General features: G+C 36.4%; 1 protein-coding gene, 2 long non-coding RNA genes and 1 other non-coding gene across 4 annotated transcripts; 3 read left to right on the top strand and 1 right to left on the bottom strand.

The window, feature by feature from the left end:
- Positions 1 to 509: 509 nt before the first annotated feature.
- LOC113760335 ((+)-neomenthol dehydrogenase-like) lies at positions 510 to 2,709 on the bottom strand. The gene is made up of 3 exons (XM_027302888.1): positions 2,681 to 2,709; positions 1,934 to 1,997; positions 510 to 887 (listed from the first exon to the last, which is right to left on the bottom strand). The coding sequence occupies exons 1-3, from the start codon at positions 2,707 to 2,709 to the stop codon at positions 510 to 512; spliced, it is 471 nt and encodes a 156-aa protein (XP_027158689.1).
- A 770-nt stretch (positions 2,710 to 3,479) lies between these two features.
- Positions 3,480 to 3,567, top strand: TRNAS-GCU. The gene has a single exon. It is a non-coding gene; the product is annotated as a tRNA-Ser (tRNA).
- Positions 3,568 to 5,726: 2,159 nt separating this feature from the next.
- Positions 5,727 to 6,784, top strand: LOC113760849. Its single transcript, XR_003467105.1, has 3 exons — positions 5,727 to 6,211; positions 6,464 to 6,509; positions 6,681 to 6,784. It is a non-coding gene; the product is annotated as an uncharacterized LOC113760849 (long non-coding RNA).
- A 2,480-nt stretch (positions 6,785 to 9,264) lies between these two features.
- LOC113760848 lies at positions 9,265 to 13,446 on the top strand. The gene is made up of 3 exons (XR_003467104.1): positions 9,265 to 9,468; positions 9,594 to 12,241; positions 12,673 to 13,446. It is a non-coding gene; the product is annotated as an uncharacterized LOC113760848 (long non-coding RNA).
- Positions 13,447 to 21,890: the final 8,444 nt, after the last annotated feature.

Genomic DNA, 21,890 nt, shown 5'->3' with positions numbered 1-21,890 from the left:
TTGTGTTTATGTTTTAGTTAAAATGACAAACTTAATAGTGCAATCAAATATTATCATTTACTAAATTGTTCCATTTTATTTTTATTATATACAATAATTCTTTATAATTATTAATAATTATTTATGACATATTTATGACATCATGGATCAATTACGATTAGTCTAACGATTGAACCAATGACCCGTGATCCAATCATTTTTTCGGTTCAATGAATGGTCTGAGTTTCAAAACCTTGGGTCAAACAAAAGCAACAAATGAAAGAAAAAGAATTATAGGAAAACAAAATGAAGAAAGCCAAATATGAAGGGCCAGACCCGAAAATCCAAGAAGCAATACCAAATTGTAGTACCACCAAGTCAGGAATAAACTTCCCCGAAAAACCAAATTGTGGGCAGTTCCCCAAGGCAGCCATATTAAAATACCTTGACAAGATTTTACCAGCTTCATACAACGTACATCCAAAATGGTATTCCTACTAGATGCATAAGCTTGCATTTGATTCTTCTCATCAATAAGGTGTCACCTCTTTTCTTAAGAAGAACAAGCCAGAAGGGTCACCATCAGGCAATAATGCAAGCTTTACAACACCCTCAGCACCTTCTCCAGCAGTAATGACTCCTGTATTGCAGTTTGTATCTGTTTTGCAGCAGCCTGGACAAATGAAATTGATGCAGATAGTTGGGTATTTCTTGGCCAGAATCCTTGTGTAGGCATTGATTGCTGCTTTGGAAACTTTATATGCCGTGAAAGTTGCAGGCCAACATTTAGCTTCTGCAGTGCCATCCTTGAAGTCCTTGAGAAATTCAGTTACCACCTTGTCCAATCTCTCTTCTGTCAGACTTTCGTCGTCGCTTAGCACCTCTACAGCCCATTCGTTGGATAATAACTGAAAACAATATGGAGAACAATCAAGTCATGACTCTTGCTCTGAAATGGGAAGTATGTTTCAAGTGTTGAATTAGTGAAGAGAAAAGGATATGCTGAACTACAGAAGTGCTTGATTCGCACCAAACGCTAGCTTGAGTACAAGACTCAACAATTAGGTTGATCACTAATTAATTTCACCAATAATTAACTTAAGCCTGTATATATGGATACTTTCTGACTTAAACACTTGCATGGTCTTGTCTAGCTTGAATTCAGATGGACATAACAGGCAGAAAAAAATGAACTGGTACCTTGAAATGGATAACAATACGACAAAATACGACCTTATGAGGATTTAATTTTGATCAAGTCCTTCTCTTTAACTTTTTTAGTGTAGATATTAAAGCCAAACAAACGAGGTCTTTCGGGGTTGCAAAAGCTTTTCCCAGAAATGTTACCTCCAAGATAGCGGCAAGATCATTCTGTGTAGTATATATACAATTTAAAAATTGATCCTATAAGTTTGCAGCAAACAGACAAACTGCTAGTTACAGAGAAGAATTACTTGACCTTCAACTTTTAGAACATCCGCCAGAATTATCTCTTTAAGACGGAAACATCTCCTTCAACCATTAGTCCTGCAGCTCCTGCATTGTTAACCTGAATGAAGTTCCAAAATTTCTAGTTTCACTTCTATATGAACTCGAAAAATGCTTTTGAAAGGAGCTTGAAGTTTCAATTTTGAATGCTCTGCAACTATCTGCAAGTTGAAGCACCGCAGGATTTCCTTGGCTGGTCTCTTAGCTTTCCACGTTAGAGAATTAGGCTAAACAGGGAATGCAGAACAGGCCCCATTAGCGAAAACTTAAAACTGAGGTAGTCATCCAGGTTGCACCTAACAAGATTGCAAACAATTATGCATTTGGCAGATGGTTCAAGTTATAGGATATCTACTCTGGTGTGGTCGACTCATTTCAACCCTTCAAATGTAGAATAATCGATTAAGGACTCCTTGAGTAGATCTTTCTTTGTTTAAGAAGAGCCATTCGACTATTAAAAATATACGAGGACGACTTCCTTGGGATGCAAAGAATTATAAGCATCTGAGATCTTGCTTATAAATGAATAGCTACATACCAAATCAAGAAGGAATATGAATGCATTGCCAAAAGTTTTCAATTGCAGGATTGTATTATCCCGTACTGTACGGTATTCACCTCTGTTTATTATATATTCGTACTTAGTCGAAGGAACCAGGAAGGCAGCATCCACTGTCCCCGCAACTACAAAAATCTATTTAAAAACAAAACTTGGTGTTTAATATTCTACTATTCTAAAAATACCATTTTGCTTATTGGATTTAAGTTAGGGCATGGATAATCATTGTGTTTCTACTTTACTTTTTATCACAAGGGCAGTAAAGTTTCTAAAATCTACGATCGCCTATCTCAAATGCGCCATACACTATAAATATTAAAGCAACAAAAATAAATATTAAGACAATAATGTATAAATGTATGATAAACTTTTAGCACCTAATCAAAATTGTATCCTGCAAACAATTTTATCCATCTAATTTCAAATAAAAACATAAGACCTTGTCTGAATTGTGAGTACATATTTTTCAATTACATTTTTATTCACATGTATCAAATCGTTAAAGTTTATGTATATATATATATGTGTATGTATATGTATATATATGTATATATATGTATCTACGTGTGTGTATATATATATATATATAGATAGGACACCTTGGTGAAGCATCTATCCAGAAAAGAGCCCAAAAAAAAAAGTGGTGAAGCATACCAGCTTTGACCCATGGACCTTTTACTCATACTTATGGTAGTATTAATCCAATTCAAAAATTATGTTTCGCAATTTTATATAATCCAATTTCTCACTTTCTAAGTGACTTTTGGATCCAAATCACGAGAATGTATATTTTTCTCGAATCTGTCATTGAGAGGTAAAGGATTTAATCCTTTTTTAGAAATAAAGTTTTTGATCGGAATATGAATTCTGAATCAAACCGAAAGCAAAGACCCTTTAACTGTTAAAGGGTTAATAAAACGAATCACACTTTTACCACTAAACTATACCCGCAACAATGGAATTATTGTATACAACTGAGCTTTTTGTCGAATAGGGAAATTGGACATAATCAAGATAGGATCATCAAAAAACCATCACAATTGGAGTGTTGACCGCTTTTTTTTAGTTTTGCAATAGTCCTTCCTTGTTCTTGCTTGAATATTTTTTATTTAATTTTCTATATTAATTAATAATATATATTTTGATTTTCAAATTAGATAAATCATCATTATTTATCTATAAATTTGTTGGAACAAAAAAAGGCCCGGCTAGGTACTGACCGGGCCAGGCCGTGTCAATAAGAAGGGCCTTTCAAACAAAATCAATGCAAGGGGGTCTTCTTTAGTTTTCTTTATATTGTTGCCGCTTTCGAATCCTTTATGTTATTTATCGGAATCAAATTGCTGATAAAAGGTGTACATATATAATAGAGAAAGAAAAGAGAGAAAAAGCACTCCTTACTTTCTACTTTATGTGTAATCTAACAGAGTAATTATCTTTTAAAATAAAATTGGGAGAGATGGCTGAGTGGACTAAAGCGGCGGATTGCTAATCCGTTGTACGAGTTATTCGTACCGAGGGTTCGAATCCCTCTCTTTCCGTTTCCGTTGATGACTTGATTTTTTCAAATTTTGCAAATCTTTTCCTCTTAGTTAAACTACTAAGAAAAAGAAAATATAAAAGAAAAACCCCTTTTATTCTTCACGCCCAGGATTACGCCCGGGATCATTAGATAGGAATCCAAAGATGAAGAGAGAAACAAAAAATATCACTACTGTGTAAACGAAGAGTTTGAGAGTAAGCATTACACAATCTCCAAGATAATTTTTTGGAAAAAAAAAAGAGAATAGATCTTCCATTTTTCTAACACATGTACTATTTGGATACCAAGAAATGAGGAGGTTCTTTATGGAAATAGAAAAGAATTTTCAGAAATTCATTTGGAATAAGAGTTTTTCACTAACCAAAAATTTTTTCACATCCACAATTAGATATTGCGGGGGCCCTATTTAATAACCTATAGGGTTAGGGCTTTTTTTTTTTACTGAAAAGGTTTAAAAATGAGAAAAAGAAAGAGTAAGCCAGACTTTTCTCGACTATCAAAGAATTTCAATGTTTGAATCGAGAGTTCATACTCTAAAACTTATCTGATCTTATCAATTGTTAGAACTTTTTCACGCATAAATCATGAATTTTCTCTGATATTATTAAATATCTCATTGAAAACTTACAGCAGCTTGCCAAACAAAAGCTAATGCCGTAAACTTTTTTTTTTTATTTTTAAAAAAAGATGTGACACGAGGACACCTTCATGAAGCTTATATGCAGAAATGAACCCCCCTCCCCAAATGGTGAAGCATACCACCTTTAACAGGGCAATAAACCATTTTTTTTTAAAAAAACAAAAGCAGAATTTCTCCAGCATGGTGGCTAGGGTTATAAATGAGTCAAATCAAGTATTTTATGTCTGAACTTTGTTCATTATACTACTTGAACAAGGCTCATGTTTATTTGATAATTTTCGAATTCGAAATCCCTGTTCATGTTCAACTCATTAATTAAGATTTTAATTTTAGTTCGAGTTCGACTCCTTTAACATGAACAAGAAACTCAAATTTAGTTTTTTTTTCTCTCAAATAATCAATAGATTCAATACTAATTAAACTAACCATCTAACCCTAAATTTTGTGAAATGACAATTAGATTAATGTTTGCAAATCATCATTTAAATTTGTGAATGAGACTCGTGTTTGTTCAATTATTTATCAAATCAAAATATTTGTTTGAACTCGACTCATATAAAATTTTGAATGAACTGTTATCGAATATATACGAGTCTAAGCAAGTCGACAAATCGAACAATTCGACTTGTATAACAGCACTAATGATGGCAATTTCCTAAATTAAAACAACCGGCTTTTCCTATCCAAAAAAAAAAAAAATAAAAACAAAATGGAACTGGACCGTACGCGTACAACGGCTAACGAATCTTAGCGAGTAAATTCCCAACGGCTAACGAATCTTAGCCCAAATCCAACTTGGAAAAGGACCACCTCGTGGCCGTCCAGATCATCAACAACAGCTTAATCCTAACCGTCCATTGTTTAACAAACACCTATAAATATCCCCAACTCCCCTCCAACTATTCCCGCCCTCGTCGGTTTCGTTCTTCATTAAGAATCATCGAACGCAGTTCTCTGCATCGGTTTTCTCGATTTTGAAGGTTGTGAAATTAGTTAAATTGAGTTGGAGATTAATATTGGAATTGTTGATTGACGTAGATTCTGTGATTTATTCATGATTGCTTTAGGTGGTAGCTCTGGTATTTTCCTTCCTGTGAATGTTTCGAAAATCACCTTGTTGTAGAATTGGCCGAATGGGGGAGAGAAAAGCTCTGTTGGATGGATTTGAATGCGGTCTGAAATTTGGGAGTTCTTCTCTAATCCCCTCTTGGTCTTGGGTTGTTCTCATCTTTGCTTGATAAAATCACCGCTTTTATTTTATGGAGTCACTGTTGATGTCTTGATCTTAGGGGATCTTGGATTCAAGGGTTTTGGTCATGATCGTTATCCTGTTCTTCTGGTTTACAAAATCTTGGGAGAGTTTTTCTTTCCCTACTTGCGGTTTTGTGCTGTTTTCCTGAGCAATGATTGGGATTTTTTTTTTTTGGATAATAATGATTCAAAAACCATAGGAGTTATCTAACGTACATGACTTTTGTTTGGCATTCCAGTTTATCGGACAACATCACATTATCGTATTGTTGTTGATGCTTAGAGATTGGCCTTGCTTTTAGAATCCGAGGAGAGAAAATATGTTTTGATTGAATGTGCTCTAAAATCGGGAAATTTGCCACCTTTTAGGGAGTTATTATTAACTGGCTCTACATGTTGTCTTGATTGTAGGGGAGCTTGGAGTTTTGGTCATTGTCGTTACCCTGCTATATTGGTTTATCAGATTTCGTAAAGTGTGCTCTTTCCCTGCCTTTTTTTTTATTAATTTTTTAGAGCTGTTTTTCCAGAGGACTGATTGGGGACATTCTGGATATGATGATTGATTTGCTCTGCATCTACCTCGTTAGGATTGAAGGATTGAACAACTCAAGTTGTATGTTTCAAAGGAACTATTTAATTTCCTTAACATGACTTTGGTTGCTGGAATCTGGGTCCAGATGACTCAGAGGTTTGATGACAACTTACGTCTCTTGTCCAAGATCAAAGGCTTTTTGCATTGTTAACGAAGGGAGTACGCACTATTTCTTCCTTTTTGCTTGAGCCAACTTAGTGGTTTTGACACCTGTAAATATCTTATGCCCCCGCCGGCCCACCCGCCTGGTCCTTTATGTTAGCATCTTGGAATTGAGACCTGTATCTTCTAATGCATCCAAAGGCTTTTCTTCTTCTTCTTTTTTTTGAGTAACTTTTTTGCTCATGCATTTCTTGTTTTTGGCTAACAATACTTTGTTTAAAGTTGTACTGATTATTGGTCTTGTTCCAGGGATTCCCCTTCATCCCAACCTCTTTAGTTCTGTTTGCTCTAAGAGGTAACAGGCATCATCAATTATATGCTCTGTGTTGTTCAAATAGGGAGTGTGGATTCGATTGTTTTCATCATTGTGCATTACATGATTTTGGAGATTTTCTCTTGTTATACACGTGATGGTTAGGGTATCTTTTGGCAGCTTCTAAATGGTTGTTTGGGTTATATTCCTCAGCTGTGTAGTGGGCCCTGTTTGGAAGGAGTTCTGTTTCTCTGCCTGTATACTTGAAGGTCGTCTCTTTAGGCAGGTGTGGAATTTCAAGTTTTGCAACATTGGGTTTGTCATCATTTTTTATGTTTTCCTCATATATGACACTTTATTATCGGAAGATTTTTGACATCAGCTAACTTTATTGTTATGTTATCTCTATAAAATGATAGAGTTGGAGGCACAACTATCAGCATTTAAACAGTATGCGAAGGAGAGCTGTCCAAGGGATGTGACAGTTTAAAGTGTTTGAAAGTAGTTCTGAACATTTCTATGCTGATTACTGTTTATAACTATCTATATTTGAAAGCCAACAGTTTCAGGATCATTTGACTCCGTATACTTGTGGATTTTTGGCAATTTTGAGCTGTTGTAGTGGTATCTCAGGGCTTCCTTCTTCCAATCAAAGCTTATCTACCTTGTCTTAGACGAGTCCTCTTCCACCTTGAGCTAATTGCACCTAATTGTTGCTGAACTTCGTGGTTTTGGGAATATTTTAAATGTCCATCTCTAATCTGTTCTGTAGTGGCCTGGATTCAAGATTGATCGTTAAGTACTGTAGCTGTGAATTATCTTCAACATGATTCTTGAGCCAAAAAATTGAGCTGTTCTTCTCTTTGAGTACTTGGTGTGGCAGGTTTTCTTGACCAACAGTGGACAGTTTTTGGTTAGTTATAAACCCTTTCTGTCCCCTACTTTGATGAAGAAGTTTGCGTGGCTAAAATGTCTGAAAAAAGTTCTCAACACCCTTATGCTTATTACTTCAATTTGAAAATTGACAGTTTTTGGATTATAGGTAATGAATATATATTTCTATTTTAGGGTCTTGGTTTTGGGTCATGCTGTTTCTTGTTGACATTTTAGGCTTCCTAAACTACATCCCTGCAGGAGATCCTTGAAGGAGTTTTTCTCTTTCCCTACTTCAAGTTAGGTTTTTTTCCAATTCTAATGATTAGTTTATGGTTAGCTAAGTCTGTTTATCCATCTTCATTTTAGGAAGGAGCTTGGAATTTTAGAACTTACTGGGTTAAAGTGATTGAAAGGTGTTCTCTGCTTCTTTGGAGCATTACATTTTTTTTGGAAATTAGCATGAATCAGATTATCTGTAAGGACTTTTTGTGTTTATTTTACGATCTTGGGTTTGTGTCTTCCTGTTTTCATTGAGATTCTTGCTTCCTTCTTCTGAGGCTAACACTATTTACATTGTTTTGAAGATACTCTTTTCTGCCTCAGACTAATTGATCCTCTGTGCATGATCAATTATCGGTTTTCTATTGATGTTTGATGTCTTCTCTCTATTGTTGGAACCGCAAGATGGGTGTTGTGCTTGAAGACCTCCTAGGCTTTTTTATCTGCTTCTTGATTATTTGGCGAATTCATTCTGCTGTTTGGTGTGGCATTAAAATTTACCTATCTGCTTGATGTTGCAAGAGAAAATGGGAATTCTGGTCTGTCCCTACTTTCCTTCTGAGCTTTTCTTGATGAGATAGTGGATAGTGTATCAGGATGACATGCCATCTTCATTTTGGAAGGAGCTTGGATTTGGTGAGCTCGGTGATGTCATTAAAATAATTGAAAGGAGGTCTCTGCTTCCCTATGTGTATTACTTTGTTTGAAGATTAACAGTTTTGGGATTTTCTGTAACAACTATATATCTACATCTTTTGATCTTGGGTTTCAGCCATGCTGTTGTCATTTAGATCTTGGGGCTTTCTTTTGTCAAAGGCTATTTACATCGTTGAAGGTCAAACTAATTGTTCGTTTGTTTTTAATCAGTTATTGGTTTTGGGGATGTGATTGACGCCTATGTTTCCTCTACTGTAGCAGCTTGCATTCAAGTGACATCCCAGGCTCTTTTACCTGCTTTTGATTTTTTTGTTGATTTCATTCTTTCATTGGAGCTGGTTTCTTGAATAATTATTTTTAATTATTTGGGGTGGCAGTGAATTCCACTGTGCTTTAATGTGGATAGAATTGCAAGTCCTCTGTTGTGGTCTACATGCTTTTGCAGGAGAACCGGAGTTTTTTTGCTTTCCATACTTTTCTTGCTAGGTTTCTCTGAACAATAATGGATAGTTTCTGGTTAAATTTTGAGAGGCTCCAGTCATCATCATTTTAGGCATTGAAGCAAGTCAGTGTGCAGTTATAAAGTGATTGAAAGGAGTACGTGTATTACTTTGTCTTGGGCTATCTGTATCGCATTTTCATATTTGTTGTAGGAGTTTCAATTGGTTTGAGCTGTTGTAGTGACATCCTCGGTCTCCTTCAGATTAAAGGCTATCCACATTGGTTTGAAAGGAATTCTATTCTGCCTAAACTAATTGCTTATTAGTGCTTGACAATTGACCATTTTTGGGCTGTGGTAGCATCTGTGTCTTGTTTGTATTCTAGGAGCTCAGGTTCAAGATTGGCCTCATGGTAAAATCTCTGGCTGTTTTATCTGCTTTTGAAGCTGGTACTGGTCGGATAGTTTCATGAATAATGTTCATTCCTGGTTATGTGGTGTGGTTATGAAATAATTGTTTGTTCTGATGCAATTACTAATTGTTTGTTTCCTGGTCTATGAATTGGAATTCATTGGTCGAGGACTAGCTATTTTAGTTTCTATGGTGTATTTATAGCAGCAGGTCCTGTTTTTGTTGCTGCAGAGAATACACTGACTGGACACTACTTGCTTTGCCAACACCTTTGATATACGCAGTCTTAATGTTCATAACATATGCTTCTGAATCTGTTGGACCCTGTAGATTGCCAGGTTGATTGATGAACTGTCAATTCTACTCTTTCAAGCACTTGTTACAATTCTTGTTCTGCAACTTTCATAGTAGTTTTCAAAATTTTCAAATGGTCTTCTGGAGGGGGTTTCCCTTGGGTTTGCAGGTATGGGAACTTGTTTTGGCTTTTTGCAAATCTTGCGAGCAGTACTATTGAGGTCCGTCTAATGCCCTGTTTCTCTTTCTTTGCACCACATATCTTCAGAATTGTGGGTTCAGCTATAAGAAAATGGTGGTCATCTATTATAATTGTGGAACTTCTAAGAGGTTGTTGTGTTAGTATTTGATAATCTACACTTCTGTTGGTGGTCTATCATGTCATGTTGCTTTGCACACGTTTGTGGTTCTTCTCCTGCTTGTTTGGCTGAATATGCATATTTAAAAGAGCTTTTAAAGTTGAAGAAGTGAAGGTTTCCTCTTACTGAGGTTATTTTTACTGTTCTCTTTTTCCACTTTCAAATTTTCTGCTTGCTCACTATTTGGAGACACTGATTCAAAGGCCATTTCATTTAATTTTTCCTTCCTTTTCTGGAAGCTATATGGGCTATATGTTGCTTAATATTTTCGTGAACTTTATCTTCAGATGTCTGAACCTGTTCTATACCATGTAGCTCTTTATGTTTGCATCCCCTTGTTCACTTCACGGTTAGTAAAGGTTTTTGAGAGTTTCATGCGGCAATGCTAAATTCATTTCTATGGTCATTCAGATGCTATTTGAGCGCTACAGTTTTCAATACATATGCATCTGGTTTTTCCATATGCATAGGTAGAGTGAGTGCTAGCTGCTTTGTCTCCGGGGACATCTGGACAAATGTCACAGAAAGGAAAATACATATAGCAGAAAGTGACTGTGTCAAATTTGTTCAAGAAAATAGAAAAGATTCATAAAGCTTTCAAATTTGTTCAAATAATGAGTGAAAGATTCATAAAGATTCATAAAGGGTGTTTGTGCTAAGGTAGCACTATTGGTCTGCTGGTTGATCTGCTTATTCTGTAACACTCTTAGCCAGAATTCTGTGCATCGACAGCCTTTGGTTTAGTTACTGGTTTCCAACACCTCAATACAGCTTTTGGTTTCGTTACAAAATTTTGGGGGAGTTTTTCTTTCTCTTCTTCTGGTTTTGTGCTGTTTTCCTGAAGAATGATTGGGTGTTCTTTTTTTTTTTTTGTTTGGATGATAATGATTGAAAAACCATAGATGTTATCTAACATACATGACTTTGTTTGGTATTCCAGTTTATCGGGCAATTTTGGCATCATATTACTGTATTGTTGTTGTTGCTTAGAGATTGGCCTTGTTTTTAGAATGGCGGAATTCTGGCCTCCCAAGGAGAGATGTTTCTTTGATGGATGTGCTCTAGAATTGGGAGTTTTTTTTTTCTCTCTCATACTCTCCACGTTGTTCTAATTTTTGCTTGAAAAATTTGCCGCCTTGTAGGGAGTCATTATTAACTGGCTCTGCATGTTGCCTTTGATTGTAGGGGAGCTTTGGAGTTTTGGTCATTGTCGTTACCCTGATTGGTTCATGAGATTTCATACAAGTTTGCTCTTTCCCTACTTTTTATTATTTTTTTAAATTGTTTTTCCTGAGGACTGGTTCAAACCTTCTGGATATGATGATTGATTTGCTCTGTGTCTACCTCGTTAGTATTGTAGGATTGAACAACTCGTGTGTTTCACAGGAACTATTTAACTTCCTTAACATGACTGTGGTTGCTGGAATGTTGGTCTAGATGATTCGGAAATTTGGTGACAACTTTACGTCTCCTGCCCAAGATCAAAGGCTTTTTGCATTGTTAATGAAGGGAGTTCACATTATCTCTTCCTTTGTGCTTGAGCCAACTTAGTGGGTTTGCACCTGTAAATGTCTCTGCGTCCTCTTTGTGCTATGAGCTTGGAATTGAGACGTGCATCTTCTAATGCATCTAAAGGCTTTTCTATCTCTCTCTCTTTTTTTTTTTTAAAGAAACCCTTTTTTCCCGTGTATTTCTTTCTTGTGTTCTGATAATACTCTGTTTAAAGTTGTACTGATTATTGGTCTCGTTCCAAGAGTTCCCCTTCATCCCAAACTCTTTAGTTCTGTTTGCTCTGAGGAGGTAACTGGCGTCATCAGGTCTTGTTCAAATAGAGTGTGTGAATTCGATTGTTTTCGTCCTGTTGTTACCTGTGCATTTACATTCTGGAGAGCTTCTTTTGTCATATGCATCATGATGGTTAGCGTGGCTTCTGAATGGTTATATGTCCTCCTCTTCATGTTAGGAGCTTAGGTTGAAGAACTCATCTGTGTAGTGGGCATTGTTTGGAAGAGGTTCTAATTCTCCATCTTTATTACTTGGAGGTTGTCTTTTTAGGCAGCTGTGGAATTTCAAGATTTGCAATGTTTGGTATGTAATCATTTTTTATGGTTTTCTCATAGATGACAATTTGTTATTCAAAGATTTGAGATCAGTTAACTCTATTTATATGTTGTTTCTATAGAATGATAGCGTTGGGGGTACAACTATCAGCATTTAAACAATATGTGAAGGAGAGCTATCCAAGGGATGTGACAGTTTAAAGTGTTTGAAAGTTGTTCTTTATGTCTCCACGCTGATCACTGTGCATAACTGTTTGAAAACCAACAGGTTCTGTGTCATTTGACTTTGTATATTTGTGGTTTTTTGACAATTTCAGGCTGTTGTAGTGATACCTAAGGAATTCCTTCTTCCAATCAAAGCTATCTACCTTGTTTTGAAGCAGCCTTCTTCCCCTGAGGTAATTGCTGCGTGTACACACACACACACACACCCACACCCACACACACACACCCACACCCACACCCACACACATATATATAATGAAAACTCTAAAAACTTGCAGTCTAACGGGAGCTAACCTTTCCATCAAGTGGACAATTAAATCTCCCTTTGTTTATGCACAAATCATTTGGGCCTTGGTTTCTATTATACAATAATGACTATGTACTACATGCTCGGGATCTTTTTCGCAAATAATAATATGTACTCTGGACCATTTTCCCAAATGAGTTTTGGCTCACTAATTCTCCAACTTGCCTGTTTTTTATTTGTTAGTATATTTTTTGGCTTAATCAATATAACATACAATGCGCCAAAGGAATTCAGTCAAAACTTTCGTCGTTGTCACGTGCCTCGCACATGTATTGTGGATAAATTTGTTCTCTCCAGATGCTCCGTTGGAATGGTTCGGGTCATTGGGTCGATCAGAGAGCCTTGAATTCCTTTCCTTTCTCAGCTCTTACAGCTGCATTGTTTTGAACCTACGAGGAGAACGCTCCCCAGAATGATGATTAGCTGGTTTATCATGGTTGTCTCTTCCAATGCAGGTTGAATTCCGAGACAAATTGGCGGTTTACACAGCCTCGGAGGTATTGTTCCATTTTTCCTCCTTTCCTAGGATTTTCTGATCTGCTTTCTTCTCTGCCTTCTTGCTTCATCTTTGTCTTGCAGGTTTTGTTTGCTTTCGGTGTTTTCTCTTTCTTTTCTTCTCCTCTGTCTGGCTTTCTTGCGAACTCATATCTGTGTAAATATATATTTCAATGGATTTCATTTGGTACCTCCGGATCGAAGCATACTATCTCAACTAAGATGTCTGGGCATTTTCTGGGCAAGCATAAAACTCACACTGCACATTGCGCGGTGTTCACCTCCTAGTTACCTTCTAAATGCGGTTTACCAACTACCAAGAGATAACACTGTCCATCTTCAAAACATTGTTTATTTTCTGGTTATGGTGTGATTATGAAACAATGGCCTAGAGGTGATCCTTGACAAATTAAGTTCTATTTTATTTAGAAATCCTTGACAGATTTACTTCTCAAAACCTTGTTTATCTTCTGGTTATGGTATGATTTTGAAACAATGGCTAGAGATGATCCTTGACAGATTTATTTAGAAATCCTTGACAGATTTACTTCTCAATGCGTACAACTTTTGGAAGCCTCTGTGAGCAATTTTTTTTTATTTAATTGGTTGGTATTATATGAGTGTTACTTTAGCTTGGTTGAATCTTTCAGAGAATCATAGATTTTATATCTTCTTATTACCTTCTAAATACGGTTTACCAACCACCAACTACGGTTGTTCATGGTTCACCCTGAACCCTATGTTGAACTTTGACCGTTGTTGGACTTCTGGAGCAGCTAAATATCACGAGAGATGTGGTACATAACCAGGTCTTGATTACCTTTAAAACTTCCTCCTTCCCAGACTTAAGTTTCCATTCCATACGCTGCTGCTTCATAACTTCGATTATTAAGCAAAACTTCGGAAAGTTCTCCTTTTATGGACCTACGGTTTTATAGGTATGTGAAAAGGATGGTAAAAACATGATAGTTGGAAATGTATGTTCATCATTAAGTGCAATTGTAGTCTTTCAAGGCATTTTTGAAGTTTTTAATTCAATATGAATGGTAATCTTTGGGACCCCCACCTCCGACGTGGTCTTGTATAGTTTGATTGCTCAATTTGTTGAATCAATGGATTGGTTGCATGCCTAATGGAATTGAACAAGTGGCAGAAGGTTTGGCATGGGGGTTTTCGTAGAAGTTGCAGAAGTTGGCCTATTGAATTTGAGGAGAGGGCTGTCTTTGTTGATATTTAAGGAAAGAATATTCTTCTTATCTTTAATTCATACTCAAATGATTCCCAAAATGTTTAGATTGCACTTTTTTTTTAAGAAGAGTCAAGCACCCGTTGGGTTGGGTTGTACCTCAACATTGTTTATAATTATATTTATATAAATATATTAATATTATATAATAATATATTTATATTATATATGTATATTTATAAATGTATATTATATGTGCATATAATTATAACATATATGTGTATATAATATTAATAAATTGTACCACTATAATTATATTTATTATTATAAATGTAATAATAAATAATAATTATTATATTTAATATATAATATACATTTTAATTATATAAAATATTAGTATAATTAATATTTATATATTATATAATTATATTACAAAATTTGTATAATTGTATTTAATTATATATATAATATTTAAATTAATTAGTTACAAACTTATAATAATGTTATTGTTAGTTATATGTATTATACAATGTATATATTAATCTATGTAATATAATTGATATTATTAATTATATTAATAATTATACATATTTGTTAATAGAAATTATTAATTAGTTATACTAAATTTACTAATACATTTATACTAATATATTTAATTAGTGAAAATTTCTTATATATCATTTACAAAGAGCCAACGAATCAAACATCAACTATAATAATGATATACATTCTTGGTACTGAACCAAACAAATGTATTGGAATGATTGACACCATTCCAAATCCAAGATAAATGATTCCAAATCCGAATCCGAGTTCAACATGTGAACCAAAGGCCACCTCAATTCCCGACTATATTGGGAGGTTTTGGTTAATTACCAAATTTGACTCCTAAATGAAATATAAAAGTCCAAAAATAGATAGGAATCTTCTTTCCTTCAAATCTCGTCTCCTCTTCCACTTTGCATCTTTACTGGACATTCTCCTCTCTCTTTCTCACCATTCCTGTGTAAAAACACACTTTCTTACTCCTCACTTTTTTTCTCCTCCCAAAACCAAATTTTGCTAATTTTTATGGTTTAATAAACGTACAAGGAAGTTCTTTAAAAACCTAAGTATTAGCAAAATTTCCATTTAGAAACAGCAGTTAGTGATGATGAGATTTATGGGTGGTTTTGGTAGCAAAAGATACCTAGAACCAAAGAAGATGATGAAGTTTGTAGTTTAAATTGAAATCTTGAGGCTAAATACAATAATTGTAAGAGCTCCAAGGTAGCAATTAATTCTGATTTTATCTTGTGTTCGCCAGCAGTGGTGGTTCAAGGAAATAGAAAGAAAATATTTTATCCTGATACCTAAACCTAAAAAGTTTTTACCAAGCAATATACATTGGAATGATGGCATATGGCCATACCCATACTAATTATTTATATATGATACCAATTCCAATTACAATTCCTGGTACTGAACCAAACAAATGTATTGGAATGGTGTCAATGATTCCAAATCCGAATCTGATTTCAACATGAGAACCAAAGGCCACCTCAATTCCTGACTATATTGGGAGGTTTTGGTTAATTACCAAATTTGACTCCTAAATGAAATATAAAAGTCCAAAAATAGATAGGAATCTTCTTTCCTTCAAATCTCGTCTCTTCTCGTACTTCTACCTCCACCACTTTGCATCTTTACTGGACATTCTCCTCTCTCTCTCCCTCACCATTCCTGTGTAAAAACACACCTTCTTACTCCTCACTTATCTTCTCCTCCCAAAACCAAATTTTGCTAATTTTTATGGTTTAATAAACGTACAATGAAGTTTCACTTATCTTCTCCTCCCAAAAGCAAATTTTGCTAATTTTTATGGTTTAATAAACGTACAAGGAAGTTCTTTAAAAACCCAAGTATTAGCAAAATTTCCATTTAGAAACAGCAGCTAGTGATGATGAGATTTATGGGTGGTTTTGGCAGCAAAAGATACCCGGAACCAAAGAAGATGATGAAGTTTGTAGTTTAAATTTAGATCTATCTTAGATTGGAAAGGTTTGGAAATCTTGAGGCTAAATACAATAATTGTAAGAGCTCCAAGGTAGCAATTAATTGTGATTTTATCTTGCGTTCGCCAGCAATGGTGGTTCAAGGAAGAGCTACTGTCAATTGACTGCCAAAGTTGGTGGTATGTGTAGCGATGAAGAAATAGAAAGAAAATATTTTATCCTGATACCTAAACCTAAAAAGTTTTTACCAAGCAATATACATTGGAATGATGGCATAGGGCCATACCCATACTAATTATTTATATATGATACCAATTCCAATTACAATTCCGGTTCACGAACCAAGCGCCCCCTTAGATTTTTTTTCAAAGATAAGGGTTTGTTTGGAAGGCAAGCTTTTTGCCTAATTTTTTTTTATTAGGTTTTTAACAACTTTAGCTGTAACAGTCTTAAAAAACTCTTCAAAATTTTTAAAATATATCTCAAAATATCCAAAAAACAAACAAAATTTTTTTCCCTACTTGCTTTCGATCTTCATCTTCCTTCCCCCCAATAGAACTCATCTCTACCTTCGTTACTGGCGCTGGCACCTCCTTTTTTTCCCCTCTCCTCCTCCTCCTTCCTCTTCTCCTACTTCAATTTGGTCGCGTGGCTAATCTCGCTACTAGAGGGAGGTAGGGGGAGGGAGAGAGGGGTCGGGAGAAGGAAAGAGGGAGGAATAGGAGAAAAGAGAGGTAGGAGGAGAAGGGAGGGAGGGAGGAGAAAGAGAAGGGAGAGGGAAGGTGAGAGGGAAAAAAAAGGGTGAGATGGTGGCGGCTGTCTGTGGTGGTGTGGCCGGCGACGGGCTGTAGCGAGGGAGGAAGAAGAAGAAAGGGAAAGAAAAAGAGAAAAAAGAAAAAGAAAAATTTTCTCCGAACTTCTAATTGACAAAAGTTTTTCTATAATTTTTCTAGTAAGTTATAGTAAATTTTATATAAACATCCAAAAAACGCATCATCCAACACTGGCCCCTTAATTAGAGAAAGTGTATAAATATAATGAAGGGTAATAATTGTTAATGTATGTATGTTTATATATATATATATGTATGTATGTATATGTATGGTAGATTAGACGAAATTTTGGTGTGTTAACAAATGTTCCATGGATATTCAATAGACAAACCCTTTTAAGAATATGAAGGCTAATTGATAATTTTAGACTCTCGCATTGGATGGGTATAGGTAAGAATCAAACACACTTTCCACGCTTGTAAGCAATTAACTAGCAGGGAATTTTTGCCATTTTTTTGGAAAACCATTCGTTTTGTTTTTGGAACTAACTGTTTTGTAATTAAAAGTTGTAGGTCAAACAAAAACAATAAATGAAAGAAAAAGAATTATAGGAAAACAAAATGAAGAAAGCCAAAATATGAAGGGCCAGGCCCAAAAAATCCAAGAAACACCACCAAAATTTAGTACCACCAACGCAACAATACAGGAATAAACTTCCCAAAAACCATTGTGGGCGATTCCCCGAGACCCCCATATTGAAATACCTTGACAAGATTTCACCAGCTTCGTACAACATGTTAAAGTCCAGCCACAGCAGCAATTCTTGACTTCTTGCTGCAGCCGCAATTCTTGATTCTTGACTGTGGCAGAATTTTGTAATCCCACATCGCCAGAAGCTGAGGGAATAGCCTCCATTGTTTCCTATAAATAGAGAAGGCCTTTGAGAAGTTTAACTCGCACCACTTAAGAGAGTTATATGGGCTATTAGCTTCTTAAGTCATTTAGCCCATTCAGTCAAATATTTTAGGCTCTCTTATTTTGAGTTTAGGAATATTTTCTAAACTCTTTTGTAAGTGCCTATTGGCCTAGGAACCACTTTCCTACGGTCTTTTGTATTTCTTCTTCATAGTAGAAATATTGCTCCTCCCTCGCCCGTGGACGTAGGTCAATTTGACCGAACCACGTAAATCTTCTGTGTCTTTTATTTGCTTTGTTATCCGTCTTTATATGGTCGGTTTTACCGCCTAATTATTATATGGCCGGTATCTACCGCCTATCTATTATATGGTCGGTTATACCGCCTACTTTGTGCTAACTTGAGTTTGTCTATTTCCTGGCCCGGTCCTAACAAACTGGTATCAGAGCTGGTTATTATATTTTGCAAGACAGGTTCATCTGGTGGGGTCCGTCCATCCTGTGGGGCCCACTCATCCTGTGGGGTCCGTTTATCTGTGGGGCCCGCTCATCTTGTGGGGTCCTTTCATCCCCCGTGGGGCCCGCTTATCTCGTGGGGTCCGCTCACCCTGTGGGGCCCGCTCACGAGACTTGCATATTTGTTTGGCCAGTTTTTTGAGACAAACTTCACGTTACAGATTTTGTGGCAACAATGACGATAACAAAGACGGTTGTCGAGAAATTCGACAGGAATGTCAACTTCGGAATGTGGCAGCTCAAGATGGAGGCCATTCTTGTTCAAGACGGAGTTGACTTGGCAATTCAAGGAATTGAGAAAAAGCCAGAAGATGTGACAGATGCAAATTTCGCCGATATGGATAAGAAGGCCAGATCCAGCATAATCTTAAACCTCTCCGATGAGGTATTGCGTGAGGTAGCAACGGAGACTTCGGCCAAGGCTATGTGGGATAAATTGAAAGCCTTGTATATGAAGAAGACAGTCGAAAATCGGCTATATTTGAAGCAGAGTTTGTACATGCTTCGGATGTCTGAAGGTACATCTATACTCTCCCATCTTGATAAATTTGATTCCATTATTATGGATTTGGGGAATATAGATTCGAAAATTGATGATGAAGATCAAGCCCTATTACTTTTGTGTTCCCTTCCCCAGTCTTTTAAGCATTTCCGCGATACTATGATTTATGGAAAGGAAACAATTTCGTATCGGGAAATTAAATCTGCATTAAAATCTAAAGAGCAGATAGATAGGGATATTACTGGGGAAACTAGTGGGAGTCAAGCCGATGGCTTGTTTGTTCGGGGTAGATCTGAAAAGAGAAACACAGAAAATAGAAGTAGATCCAAATCCAGACATAAAAATGTGGTGTGCAATTATTGTAAAAAGAAGGGCCATGTTATCTCTGATTGCTTTAAATTGAAAAATAAAGAAAAGCAAAAGGGAAAATTTGTTGAGAAAAATACTGAATCCGCTGAAGCTAGTATAGCAGCTGATGAGAATGATGGAACCATTTTCTGTGCAACGGAAAATAATTTTAGGTCTAACAATGAGTGGATTTTAGATTCGGGTTGTTCGTATCATATGTGTCCCAACAGGGACTGGTTTTCAACATATGAATCAGCTGAAGGTGGAGTTGTCTTAATGGGCAACAACGCTGTTTGTAAAGTTGTTGGCAAAGGCACAATTCGGATTAAAATGTACGATGGTATTGTGAGGACGCTCACAGATGTTAGACATGTTCCAGATTTGAAGAAAAATCTCATCTCTTTGGGCACTCTTGAGTCTATCGGGTGCAGGTATTCAGGTGGAGACGGAGTTCTCAAAATTACTCGAGGAGCTCTTGTTGTTATGAAGGCACACAGATCTGGTACTTTATATATTTTGCAGGGATCTACTGTTACAGGTGCTGCTGCTGTTTCAACATCATCTTTGTCAGATATAGACATCACCAAATTATGGCATATGCGTTTGGGGCACATGAGCGAAAAAGGCTTAGGCATACTAAGCAAAAGGGGACTTCTTTGTGGTCAAAGTACCGGGCCATTGGAATTCTGTGAACATTGTATTTTTGGGAAGCAGAAAAGAGTCAGCTTCAGTTCACCAGCAATTCACAAGACAAAAGGTACTCTCGATTACATTCATTCAGATCTATGGGGTCCTTCTCGTGCTCCTTCTAAAAGTGGTGCCAGGTACATGTTGACTTTCATTGATGATTATTCAAGGAAAGTTTGGGTCTATTTTCTTAAGCATAAAAATGATGTTTTCCTAACTTTCAAGCAATGGAAAGTTTTGATTGAGAAGCAAACAGGAAAACACATTAAGCGGTTGAGAACAGATAATGGCATGGAATTTTGTGGAGGTGAATTTAATGAATTCTGCAAGAATGAAGGAATTGTTCGGCATCACACCGTCAGGATGACGCCTCAACAAAATGGTGTGGCCGAACGTATGAACAGAACTCTTTTGGAGAGAGCAAGATGTATGATCTCCAATGCAGGGTTGACAAACGACTTTTGGGCAGAGGCGATCAATATGGCCTCTTATATTGTCAACCGTTCTCCTTCTGCATCTCTTGATTTCAAAACTCCTGAGGAAGTTTGGTCAGGTACTCCTGCTGATTACTCCAATTTAAAAGTTTTTGGGTGTCCAGCATACATGCACGTGAATGATGGAAAATTGGAGCCTAGGGCTAAAAAGTGCATTTTTCTTGGGTATGCTTCTGGGGTGAAAGGATACAGATTATGGTGTCCTGATCCCAAATCCCCAAAATTTGTAATCAGTAGAGATGTTACTTTTGATGAATTGTCTATGTTATCTTCCAAGAAGGAGTCTTCTAGTCCTTGTACTACTGATAGCACACAGAAGCAGGTGGAGCTTGATATTGGCAGTTCTGGTCCTTCTCAGACCAAATCTTCTATTCAACAAATGCCAGTAGATGCACCTGAGTCTACTGTGGAAGATAGTTCAGAAGAAGAGGAATATTCCATAGCCAGAGATAGACAAAGGAGAGACATTCGACCACCACAAAGATATGCAAATTTAGTTGCATATGCTTTGTCTATTGCAGAAGAAACTGATGCAGTTGGTGAGCCTTCCACCTATTCAGAAGCAGTTTCTTGTGATGATTCTGCAAAGTGGTTGATTGCGATGAATGAAGAAATTGAATCTCTTCATCGTAATGAAACTTGGGTTCTTGTAAAGCCGCCGTCAGCTAAGAAAATTGTTGGTTGCAAGTGGGTCTTCAAGAAAAAGGAAGGTATTCCAGGGGTTGAAGATGCAAGATATAAAGCACGATTGGTTGCAAAGGGCTATAGTCAGGTACAAGGTGTTGATTTTAATGATATATTCTCACCTGTTGTTAAACATAGCTCTATTCGTGTTTTGCTTGCTTTAGTAGCCATGTATAATTTGGAGTTAGAGCAGCTTGATGTTAAGACAGCTTTCTTACATGGCGAACTTGAAGAACAAATTTATATGAAACAACCCCAGGGTTTTGAGATTGAAGGTAAGGAAGACCATGTTTGCTTATTGAAGAAATCCTTATATGGATTGAAGCAGTCTCCAAGACAATGGTATAAAAGGTTTGATTCCTTTATGTTGGGTCATGGTTATTTGAGGAGCATGTATGATAGTTGTGTTTACTTCCGGAAGTTAAATGATGGTTCTTTCATTTATTTGCTGCTTTATGTTGATGACATGCTCATTGCTGCCAAGAACTTGTCAGAAATTCACACTTTGAAACTGCAGTTAAATAGTGAATTTGAAATGAAAGATTTGGGAGCAGCTAAGAAAATTCTTGGCATGGATATCAAACGAGATCGAGGAGTAGGGAAGTTGTTCTTGACCCAGAAAAATTACCTTGAGAAAGTTTTGGAGCGTTTTGGCATGAAAGATGCTAAACCAGTATCTACTCCTCTTGCTAGCCATTTTCGGCTATCTGCTGCTCAATCACCAAAATCAGTTGAAGAGGAAGATTATATGGCACGGGTTCCTTATTCCAGTGCAGTCGGCAGTGTTATGTATGCAATGGTTTGTACTCGTCCAGATATCTCACATGCAGTCAGTGTTGTTAGCAGATATATGTCTTGCCCTGGTAAAGCACATTGGCAGGCTGTGAAGTGGATTCTCAGATACTTGCGAGGTACTTCAAA

Source organism: Coffea eugenioides, chromosome 2, assembly GCF_003713205.1.
Source record: "Coffea eugenioides isolate CCC68of chromosome 2, Ceug_1.0, whole genome shotgun sequence".
Classification (NCBI taxonomy): domain Eukaryota; kingdom Viridiplantae; phylum Streptophyta; class Magnoliopsida; order Gentianales; family Rubiaceae; genus Coffea; species Coffea eugenioides.
The sequence above is the reverse complement of the archived record's forward strand: the minus strand, read 5'-3'. Positions and strand labels throughout refer to the sequence as shown.